General features: G+C 42.3%; 1 protein-coding gene across 1 annotated transcript in view; it reads left to right on the top strand.

Annotated features, from left to right (window-relative positions):
- The window catches only part of NOX3 (NADPH oxidase 3), a 35,712-nt gene that overhangs the window by 12,300 nt on the left and 11,049 nt on the right, over positions 1–12,363 (top strand). Inside the window, exons 7-9 of the mRNA XM_056853170.1 lie at positions 310–439; positions 6,916–7,008; positions 8,135–8,388. Of these exons, the coding sequence (XP_056709148.1) occupies positions 310–439; positions 6,916–7,008; positions 8,135–8,388 (477 nt within the window). The remainder of the gene's footprint in view (positions 1–309; positions 440–6,915; positions 7,009–8,134; positions 8,389–12,363) is intronic.

Here is a 12,363-nt window from a genome sequence, read left to right as displayed (position 1 = left end):
TGCCACTGTTTAGATGCACTTTTCCCCCATTCATATTCTCAAAACTCAACAATAAGCCCCCATGCAGAGTTTTGAGAATTTGGATGGGGGAAATGTGCATCTATAGAGTGGCAACTCCAAGGCAAAACCTTCCATGAATAATCAATGTAAGGCTTCCATCTGTATATTTGTAAAACGCTAAGGCTTTGATACGGAGCCACATTTTCATGATTCTTGGAGATGCTTTTTGACAATAATGAAAATGAAAACTGAATAAGCACTATTGACTCAAACCTAGGTCTCCGTGTTTTTTTTCTTCCTTCTGTTTAGACGGTTCATCCGCGGTCAGACCCCTCAGAGTCTGTTGCTGCACAATGTCACGTATTGTAAAGATCATTATTCGGAGTGGGAGACAGCAGCTCAGTGCCCTACCCCACAGTTTTCTGGAAATGACCCTGCGGTAAGAATGATACTTGCCTTATGAGTAATTCATTGTTGGAATTGTTTCTCTGGATTGCAAGGCTCTACATAAAGCCAAGACCATGAGCCGTGATGGTTGTTATGCCTCCTTTGCCATTCATGATTACTGAACTCGCATCGGGTCAGTTTGTATTTTGTTCTCCGGTTCCAAACTGGGTGCTGATTTTGTATGTGTGTGCGTGTGTGAGTGTGAGTGAATTATTTGGTTTCTCGTGAGCAGTTTGAGCCTGTCAGGTTACTTTTCACGGGCAGTCCATTCCTGATGGGGGGGGGGGCAGTTAGGCAGCGGCCAGGAGTGATGCAGCCGTGCCCAGGGCCGGTGCTACCATTAGGTGAACTAGGCAGTCGCCTAGGGCGCAGACCTCAGAGGGGAGCGGAACTGGCCTGAGTGGCACCGTTTTTAAACAAATTATATTTTATATAATTTATATTTATATATATGTATATTATATATAATTATATATATATATATATATATATATATATATGTGTGTGTGTGTGTGTGTGTGTGTGTGTGTGTGTGTGTGTGTGTATATATATATATATATATATATATATATATATATCCGTGTTGGCGAACCTATGGCACGCGTGTCGGACTTGGCACGCCGAGCCCTCTCTGTGGGCACGCGCGGGTAAGTTGAGCAGCCATTGCGTCTGCCTTCCCTGGACTCCCCGCCGCCCAGCTTAGGGGCTTTGAACAAACAATTGTTCAAAAGCATGCCAAATGCACACTTTTACCTTTCAATAAAAAGTTGTTTGTATCATTGAAAACTCATTGTGTTTTTCTTTTAAGGCAAAAGGTGTTAATAATGTATGTGCTGTTGTTTTTTCTAAACGAAAACCTCAGTATTCAGGTTAAATTGCCATGTTGGCACTTTGCGATAAATAAGTGGGTTTTGGGTTGCAGTTTGGGCACCCGGTCTCGAAAAGGTTCGCCGTCACTGATATATATATATATATATATATATATATATATATATATATATATATATATATACATATAAAACTGACAATTTATATTTATTTCTTTATTTTAAGTACCACAACAGTGCTATGGAACAGAATTAATTATAACATAAAACATTTTGTGCTTTTATTTTTTCTACAAGACATCTGTTTTTTTTTCAAAATTGGTTAGCAATTGGGGGGGGGGGTCACAAGTAGTTAGCCTTGCCTAGGGTGCAAAAATGACTAGCACCGGCCCTGGCCGTGCCGCCTCCACAGAAGCTTCCTGGCCAGAATAAAGGTGAAAAACTCACTGTAAAATGGGAAAATAGCCCCATTGCCTCTAGAGAGGCTATGCCAGCAAAATAGCTGTTGTATTAATGTCACAGTGCGAGGGGCCGTTCCCAGGATGAAAGGGGTTAGGAAGCTGCCTAAAGGCAGTTCCGCCCCCAGGAATACCCCAGGAATGCCTCCCAGGATGCCACTGCGGGGACTGCACCACCGCAAGGAAAGGAAGCTCCGCTGCCAGTTACTGCACACCTGCAAAGGTGCTTGAGAGCTGTTTGACTTGGACAACAGCCGACCACACAGATCCTAGGCTTCGCTCACAGGGGATCACAGCTGTTGAACCGGGCATGTTTGCCTGCTGAACCTGTTTGCAGGGGAGTTTGCTGCATCCCTACCAGTCATGCCTTCCAAAGGATTATAGAATTCCATTATACGTCACGTTATGCTTATAGTTAATGAGAAAAAAAAGATGCCTGGTTGCATGGTACAAAGAACAAAAAAAATTGATGCCAGGGACATTTCTGAAAGAAATGATTTCTGATTTCTCTTCTGAAAGATATGAGGAGAGAAAGCACAAGGTAAAAGTCTAGCAGATGGAAGTTGTGGTGTTCTTCTAGCAACATTTGAAATCCACAGGGGGTAATTAAGTAACAATCATGTCTACTCTGTCACAAGCTTTACCGATAATAGTCGTACATTTAAGATTAAATATTTTTAGGCTGCTACTCATAAAACATTTTCGGTGAAGAGAAAGAGGACAGGAATAAAAACACAAAGTTAAAAGAAAAGTAGTCAATAATTTGCAGAGATGTTAGTGGCTGACCTAGATCAGTTCCCATGTGAAACTATTATTTGCAACTACTCTGCATGCATACCAAGAAGTTGTTGAATGTGTCTCTACAAACCAGCTAAGGTACAATGCCTCACAAAATAAATCAATGTTGTACAGGAATGTAAATGCCAGTTTGCTACTTATTCCACATACGGAAACTAGAGAGCATCTTCCTACACACCCAGAGCAGTGCAGTGAAGGTCTTATTATGTTCAGAGTACCTGGACATAACCATGTTGTGGGTTAAAGTTGTACTTAGTGTCCATGGTTTTTTAATAGGTGAATTTTTTTTACCCCCGTCATCATCATTGTCACAATGTGACTTGTAACCTGTCCCATGAGTTGAAGAGTTAGCATATTTCTAAGACCAAAAAACCTGCCCTACGCTCTTCTTAGATTAAACTGCTTACCACTGCCTACAAATTAAAAATGCAGTCCAGATATCTGATCTATATTTATGGTCCCTAACAATCCAGACCCCTTCAAGTTCAAGACAGATCTTATAGTTGTGAGGCTAGTCTGCTCCTGTTTAAAACTTGTCCTAGGATTCTCTTCAGATTTCCCTTTCAGCTTCAGCTCCAAGCTTCCAATTGGAGTTCTTTATCCTCCTCCAGGTTCTCTTTCCTGTAGCCTTCCTTCACTCAGTCTGGGTCTCCACTGGGCTCCTCCACAGCCTTTCCTTTAGGTAAGCCCACTTCCCTAACTTCTGGAATATTCCCTTTTCCTAACCTACCAGGTAAGACTTTTCCTAACCCCTTCTAGCAAGCATTCCCTTCTGGGCTTTCTGAGAAAAGGGTCAATGACCATGCACTTTAATATTTTTAGCCATTTCATGGAAAAGCTTCATTAAATTGTTTTACACAACCCAAGTTGGGGAGGGACTATGGCTCAGTGGTAGAGCATCTGCTTGGCATGAAGAAAGTCCCAGGTTCAATCCCCAGCATCTCCAGTTAAAGGGCCTAGGAAAGAAGGTGATGTGAAAGACCTCTGCCAGAGACCCTGGAGAGCCGCTGCTGGTCTGAGTAGACAATACTGAGTTTGATGGACCAAGGGCTTGATTCAGTATAAGGCAGCTTCATGTGTTCAACATACAAAAATTGTGATATTTGTGAAATCAGATGCAGTAACCAAACAGCCAAGGAATTTACACATCCATTTCAGTAATGAACCCCCATTACCAAACAATCAAGGCAGATACATGGAACCATAATGGAAATAAAAGCCAATGGCATCAGTGTCACCTGAACAATACCAAAAACAGGAAACCAAGATAGCTAAAACATTTGGTTCAAATGTGAATTTGGTTCACATTTTTATCTCACCCTTTCTCACTCAAGGCAGTGTACATGGTTCTTCTCTCCCTCTTTTTTCATTCTATCCTCACAGCTGCCCTGTGAAGTAGTTAGGCTTAGACTGAATGATGAGGCCAAGGTCATTCGGTAAGGTTTATGGTTGAGTAGATCCACATTCACATGAACACATGGACACATCAGACCCTTGGTCCACCAAAGTCAGTATTGTCTACTCAGACCGGCAGTGGCTGTCCAGGGTCTCAGGCAGAGGTCTTTCACATCACCTACTTGCCTAGTCCCTTTAGCTGGAGATGCCGGGGATCGGACCTGGGATCTTCTGCATGCCAAGCAGATGCTCTACCACTGAGCCACAGCCCCTCCCCTTTTGAAAGTGCCTAGCTTTTTCTTTTTGGTAATCAAATGGAAAATCATCAAGCTAGCCAAGGAACTGAGTTAAGCACCTTTTTACAGAAGTCACAGAGCTCTGTTTTGTTTTGAATGTATACAAAATGCTGTCTTCATGTATAGGGAAGAGCCTCACAGATTTTACCAGGCTTCCCTACCAATGATGCTAATCTGCTGGTGCTGTACAAAAACCTGTATCCCCAGTCCCCATCTTCAACCCATTCAGGAGCATTTAATGTCAATATTAATGATTTCATCACCTTGGCAAAAGGCAAGCATCCTGAATACAAGGAGAGAAGCTTGGTCACTCAACAGGCCATCAAAGACTATTCATTTCCAACAAAAGGACACTTTAAAGATAACACTTTATACAGTGGCTTGCTAAAGGATCAAAGGAGCATATTTGAAAGCCTCCTCTGAATTCTGAGAGAGGATAAAAATTCCTCACCAGGGTTTTTATGTCTGAGCAATACAAACAGAAAAAAGAAAGCCCTTAGCTTTTGCTTTTCTTTAACAAGTAATTAGGCCAACGATCTACTTTTCATCAGTGACATTTTACACCAAGCACCACTACGGCTTCATAAACCCAAGTGAAAGTTTCCACAGGCAGCATATAGGTGTATGCATCTAACAAAGTGGGCTCTAGCTCATTTAAACTGCTTTCTTTTCATTTTTAGCTCCATGATCAACCATCTTGCTATGCAGAACAATGTAGGTTCAAGGTAGTGTAGTCCTCTAAAGAGGCTCTCAATTTAATGGTGCCACTTCTACTGAGCGACAAGCACTTTTCTGACCAAATTGTACAGTGTACACCTGAGTTTATACATGCATGTTACATTCAACGCATGCACAGCTGAACATATGATTGAAACCTCAGATTTATCCAGGCCTTATCCCCAGTTTCATTTGTAAAGTGAATGCAGATTGGCTCTTTCTTATTAGGGTTGCCAGGTCCCTCCTTGCCACCAGAAGGAGCTTTGGTGTTGAGAATGCGATTCACGAGAGTGCAGGTTAATTAAAAAAAACTGTTTTCTATATCTTTGCTGGTTAAAACGAGCCAATGTCAATTATCTTTCATATACCAAAACTAAAGTGAGAAAATGAATGCTTGCACTTCTTAAACGTCTGACATCTATGTTATATCTAATTATCTAAAGCTATTGTAGTTCAGCTGAACAGAATTACCGGTTAATATATATAGCTAGCTAAGTAGTTTTAATCAATAGCTTGATCTGTATATATGACCAGGAAGTGCCATTATCAGCTATAATATCTCGAGATCTAAGCAACTTAATGCCATAGATCTGTTAAGTGTAATTACTGACAATAAAAACAGCCTAATCAATTAAATTAAAATAGGTAATTTCAGCATAACTTCAACTTTTTGGGTCAATTTCTGGCCAGTGCAATACATTAGAAGTACAAGCATAGAGAGGAACCCATCTGAAATGCTGCTAACTCCAGGCTTCAGTATTCTATCACTGACAGAAATAACAGTTAATGTTTTATTGAGCATACAGATATGTATCCTGAGTCAGTGAGTGTGAGCCACAGAGGGCATTCTCACTGGTGTGGATCCTCCTGCTGGATTGGGACAAAGGGTTCAAAAAGATGCTGACTGTACCATCCTAACCACAGTTACATACCCACTGACTTCAATGAACGTAGAAGGGTGTAACTCTGATCGCACTGTGAGAAGGGTTTAAAATGCAGCAACTAGGGCTGTGTACATTGATGCCTTCGGTGGACAAGACTTGCATGTGGACTTCAGCACATGTCAGGAATGTGGCCAAAGATTATTAGCTGATGAGCCCTCTTCACAAAAAGGTGGTCGATGCCTTCACTATGCTTTGACTATGTTGATCAACTGTTTCAAGGTTTAAGGGCATGTTCAGTTCGTTATAATGTTCACATCTGTGCACTGGGGCAGTGGGCCATAGGTTTGTTGACCATACTGTAGCATCTGCCAGAAATCCAAGAATAGCCAATGATTGTCTGGAAGTTAGCTTACAATGGTTTTGAGGACTTACCCAGACCAACTGGGATTCCTATAAATGGAGAATACAGATTGGGCTGAACAACCATATCAGCTTGTTCTGCTATTATCAGGATCAACTAGGAACCCTAGGAGAGGGGAATGCTTGCAATTACCTCAAAGCTGGCAGGTAGGGTTGCCAACTTCCAGGTACTAGCTGGAGATCTCCTGCTATTATAACTGATCTCCAGCTGACAGAGATCAGTTCACCTGGAGAAAATGGCCGCTGTGGCAACTGGACTCTATGGCATTGAAGTCCCTCCCCTCCCCAAACCCCGCCCTCCTCAGGGTCCACCCCAGAAACCTCCTGCCGGTAGTGAAAAGGGACCTGGCAACCCTACTGGCAGGGCATAATAGTTTTACTGGTCAGCTGACCTTTTTCTTACATTCCAGCAATGGAAAAGTGCCACCGATCCATTACAGGAGCCCAAAACAAAGGCTAGTGCATACAATCTGGTAAAATTCAAGAGCAAGGAAATCTGTATTCTCAGAATATGGGATGACAACTGCCCTTATCATAACTAAGAATTTTGGGGATGATGTCTAAGCATCCTCTTAGCAATGGCAAGGTAAAGATGGATTATAATAGTATAGTGCTCAAGAAGTTTAAGTGTGTATGTGTTTATATAAAATTCTGTTTATATTATTAACAACAGGCTTGGAAGTGGGTCTTAAGTCCTGTGATACTATACATCTGTGAAAGAATGATTAGGCTGTGGAGGTTTCAGCAAGAAGTTGTCATTACAAAGGTTAGTGTATAGTCTAAACATTATTATCCGGGTTAAAATAAAAATATATAGTTATCTTGCTTCATCAGAAGAAAATTCTCTGTCCTTTCTTTGTTGGTGTTACCCATAGACTATTCATTTGCATTACCATATTCATGACTACTTCAGTACTCGGTTCTTAGTATTGCTTTTTTAAAAATGCAGTTTTCCTGCAACAGTCTGAAATTGAACTACAAGATATGCAAAATAACTATGTTAAAAAAAAATAAGAGGGGGCTTGTGAACTGTAAAGAGTTATGCTTCCCGGAGCAAACTAAAGCTAATACTTGAACATTTAAAGACAAATGAATTGCCCGATTCTGTTCAGAGCAGCTAACTGGTTTCTCTAATTGTCTGGTGTTCATTGTATCAACTGATACCCATGAAATTGTGTTCAAAAAGTTGCACGGATAATTTCCAGACTGGCTGCTGTATTTTCTACCAGTGCTATTATTTGAGGACAATGGCCAAACAAGACCATCATGATCTATCAACTAGGAACATGTGGAAGGAAAGCTGGAAGAACGAGAAGGTGTGCCAGAATAGCAAAAATCAGTGTGTGTGTGTGTATGTGTATAATCAGTTTGGAACGGAAAGGATTAAATAGTGTGGGAAGAGGGAGAAGGTAGGCGGGGGGGCATTGACGTCCCAGTGGAGGTTGAAAGCTTCCAGTGACATGCGAGCCTTCCCGGCCAGCTCTTAGAAAAATGGCACTGACAGACTTGCTTGAAAATGCAATATCTGCGAAGTGCAATAAAGCGAAGCGCAATAAAATGAGGTGTGCCTGTACTGAGCTCTCTTTCCTGAGCCAAATTTGTTCAGGCCCCAGGACAGAAGATTCCTTCATCCAGGTCTTCAACCTAAGAAATAGATGAGCAGGATATAATTTGCCCAAGGCTGAGAAAAGACTAATTGGATAACTCACAGGATTCTTTCTATGCTCTTATGGATGGGTGCATGTGGTGGTGGTGGTTGTTTTATTGCCTCTTATACCAAAATAACTATTTCAGATGAGTGTAATTTTTCCTGCATCAACATCTGCCTTTGTATTGCCTGTAGATGAGCAGGACCAATATACTGTGTTGAGTATATTTTAAATCTGGCTTAGGTGGTGTCTCATTCCTCTGGAGTTCTGGAGCTTCATATGAAGAAACGTGGTTTTAAGATGGCGGCTGGTCAGTATATCTTTCTGCAGTGCCCCTCTGTCTCACAGCTGGAGTGGCATCCTTTCACTCTCACTTCAGCTCCCGAAGAGGACTTTTTCAGTGTGCACATAAGGTCAGTTGGGGATTGGACCGAAGCCCTTTTCAGTGCCTTTGGAGCAAAGGAAAAAGTCTTTCAGGAGCCCTGGAAGCTGCCAAGGTTTGCTAATTAAAAGTACTATTGCAAATTGTCATTCTCGTGTTGATTAGCTGAAGATTTGTGAAACTCTTTTACGTATCAAAATATAGGATGAATTATAATGACAGATGTAGCCAAACATAGTATTATCAAATCTTTCTGGCAAAGAAATCAAACATCATCTTTAATGTTTTACTCCAGGAAAGCTATTTAAAATATGTCACATCTCAAATAATATTTACTTTTTTCCTATGGACATGATAGAGTAAAAGATAAGCTCCTTTAAATCCAATTTTTCCTCAATGGAAAATTAAGCTAACCCTTATTAGGGAAAAAGTTTATTTCTAATTAACTTTTATTCTAATAAACTAATGGCTCTGAGCAAACATGTTTAATTTTGTGTTGCACTGGTTTAGGAAAGTTTTAGTTAAAATCAGAAATGTATTTTTGTACAGGAATGTCTTTAAATAAGCCAAGTTTAAAATATATTTTTTAAAAAAAAAAAACCCAAAACAAATAAAAACAACCCACAAATATTTTCGAGGTGGATTGCAGAACTTTTGCATAGCCTGTTGTGCTGTAGCAATCTCTTCTTTGCTAATTTTTATATGTATTTCTTTCTCTGTCTTAGGCTTCAATCCTGAAGGGGGAGGGTGAAGCTCCTTAGGGTCACGCCGGCATAAGTGCCCTTTTAATCCGCCACAAGGGGTACTTATGCGGTCACATGTGGCATCCATGCCAGCACGGAACTGCGGCTCGGGACACGGGCGCAGGCACTGCCTCCTGGCAGTGTTCTAGTGGCGCAAGTCCCCACACCAGCATCCTGGGGCATTCCTGGGGACAGACCTGCCTTTAGGCAGCTTCCTAACCCCTTTTCTCCCCGGGAATGCCCCCTTGCACTGCGGCTTTGCCACACCACCTTTTTGGGTGGTGTAGCCTCGCTGTTTTCAATGGGGGCATTTTCTTTCTTTTATACTTTAATTTCCTTTTATTTTATTTTTGGCAGGCAGGACGCCTCTGTGGAGGTGGAGTGGCTGCGCTGCTCCTGGCTGCTGCCTAACTGCCCTCCCCCTCAAGAATGGGCTGTTAAATGAAAACATTTAACCTTTCCCAGGGTTATAAAATAGTCCCAGTCAGATAACAGCAAAATCATCTCTTGTATGGAGATGCTGGATGCTGACACTGAGGGCCAAACTAGACATGATGGGCATGATGGCCAAACTAGACATGATGGCCAAACTAGACTCATAGTCCATGGGAGAGGTGCAACTGTTTCAGCCTTTGAAAAGGTGCAGCAGGGGAATAAGAGAGCCTCAGCCCACTGTGCTGCAGGTCTGATCAAGACTGGCTCCCTGCAGCATTTTTAAATCCCTAAAAATGGCAGCAGTGTCCATGGATTGGGCATGTCTTCTTTGGCCCTAAATTCCCAGGAAGACCATCACATGAGCCATCTGCTTTCAGTATGCAAGAAGCAAGCACTTATTGCAGCCCAACACAAAAGGGGCAATAACTATTCAGATACCCGCCAGTGTACAAACAATACGGAACCGGGATATAATCCAGATAAGGGGCAAAAGGCCTACTGCAAATAGCAGGACTAAGTGTACATTTAAGTGTCTATACCCTTTTTTCTGGCTGCCCAGATAGGATTAAAACGTATTAAGTGCAAATCCTGTATTTTAATAGCCTTGTGAATTTATGTTACTAAACCACCTTTAATCCAGTGAATCAGGGATTAGGTCTTCAAAACATAGTATAGAAAGAGTAGATAGATGACACTGGTGGGGACCTGCAAAAACTTGTGGGGAGGTGCATTCCATCCCCCCAACTTTGCTTCCTTCCCTCTCCCCATTCTCTAACAATATTCGACTCCCTCTTTCTCCCCCCTCCCCTTCTAGGGTTGCTAGGTCCTTCTACTCCTCCGGCAGGAGGCTGCAGCGCGAAGTGGGCAAACGTGCACGCACGCATCATTTCCGGTTTAGAACTGGAAGTGCCGCCTTGCAAGGGGGCTTATACCTCTAGGTTTGAGTGGTAAAGCGGCCCTTCGCCACTCAAGCCCCCTTGCAAGGCGAAACTTCGGGTTCTAAACTGGAAGACCCTCAGGTGGTTGGTGGGCAGAGGGGCAAATTGCCAGGGGTTTGCCCGTCACCAGCGGGCACCCGGCAACCCTATCCCCTTCTCTGACAATCTCCTCCCTTTTTTTCTCCCCCTTCTCTTCCCTGTCAATCTTCTCCCTCTTTCTCCACCACTTTTTCTCCATAAATCTCCCCCCTCTATTTCTCCCCCTCCCCTTCTCTGACAATATTCTCCCATCTGGCTCCCTATTCCCCTCCTTACTTTGACCTCCTCTTGGGGCACGGGGCTGCCCCTGATCAGAGAGCCACTGCGTTGGTGGCCGTGTCCCTGGGAGCCACACCAGTGGCAGGGCCCCCAGCAGCCAGCAGGGCTCCCAGTAGTCCTGCATTGGTGGCAGGGCCTCCTGGAGCCCCCATATCAGCCGCAGGGACCCCGGGAGCCACTGTATTAGCAATAGGGCTTGTGGCAGCTGGCAGGGCCCCCTAGGAGCTGCTCAGGTAGGTAATCTGTGCAAGTGCAGACAATATTATAGTTTGGGGGATTTAAAAACACACACACCCCCAATATAATGTTGTGTCAGGAGCAGGCCATGAAGACAGTTCATGGTTGTGCTCCCAGGTGCTGTTTTGCAGTTCTCTCCAAGGCCAGTCCGTGCCCCGTGTTTAGACTTCATAGAGTCCTTCATAGATTCCTTTAGTGTGGGAATTGCCAAGTACTCCTTCCTGCCTCTGGGAGGGGGGTTGCCTGGGTTACTGGTTATCTCCTTTTGCTTTTCCATATATGCCATGTGCCTTGCCTTAGCCTCTTACTAGTGTCATTCTGAATATGGCTTCTGTAACCTGTCGAGTCTAATCAATAAAACTGCTTTCGTGGACTTGCCGTCTGCTGGAATCTGTTTATGGGTTTGCTGCAGGGCTAGAGCTTACATGTTGCAAGTTTTAAGATTTTTCTCTAAACTTAAGGGACCCTCCAGGTTTGCAGTGTTGGCCTGATCCATGGATTTAGATATCTGCAAACAGCTAATGCTTGGCTATTAGATTTATGTATTATTTGAAAAAGAGTGTTCAGTGCTGGTCATGCACAACTAAAGTGAAGCAACTACCAGCCACAGATGAGGATTTTTTTTGTGTCCAACAAAAAGATGCAAGGAGAAAATAAACGGGCCACACCTGTCAGTAAGAGATAAAAAATAAGGGCAAGACCAACGGTGAAAAATGAAGTAAAATATATATTTTTATTACTCAACTAAAATTTCCTATGCATTTTGCCAACAGACTTTTTCAGGGGTATCTGTTAATCTTGGAGTGTTTCTTCAACAAGAGTACAAGATCAGTAGCCAAGTAGCCTTGGCCATATTTTTTATCTCTTCACAAAAGATTCAGCCACCTAGATCAATGAGATTTGAATAGATACCACATTATGTACCAGTACAGTTTTGCTTATTTATGACTTTTATTTATGACTCTTGTTTATGGCCAGTCGGACATCTGTATTCACATTCAGGTGCTTGAGCCAGTAGATCTCTCTTCTTGGACTGGGGTACAGTTATTCTACCCTGAAATCTTAACTCAAGACATTTTAATATTTGTATGAATTAAATGTTAATATATCATTTCCTCACATTTTCATTCTTTCACTCTGTAGCAAGAAGTTCTCAAACTGATTAGAAGTATTTCCAAATTAAATCAGTACCTCTGTGCTGTAATTTGCACAGTATAGAAAATTAGGAATTTAAAACCAGGATGCTTTTCAGTAAGTCATAATTAAATATGCAAATGCCCCCACTAAATGTGGACATGCAATTAAACGAGTAATCAGATTTTTAAAATCCTTAAAATTGCAATGGCATGCTTAGATAAATGGCCAGATCCCTTCCTCACATAGTCTTCCTGCTCTCTTGTACTGTAATAAATAGGCTCT

This window comes from Euleptes europaea, chromosome 7 (genome assembly GCF_029931775.1).
Source record: "Euleptes europaea isolate rEulEur1 chromosome 7, rEulEur1.hap1, whole genome shotgun sequence".
In the NCBI taxonomy this organism is placed as follows: Eukaryota; Metazoa; Chordata; class Lepidosauria; order Squamata; family Sphaerodactylidae; genus Euleptes; species Euleptes europaea.
This window is presented reverse-complemented; position numbering and strand designations above follow the sequence as displayed.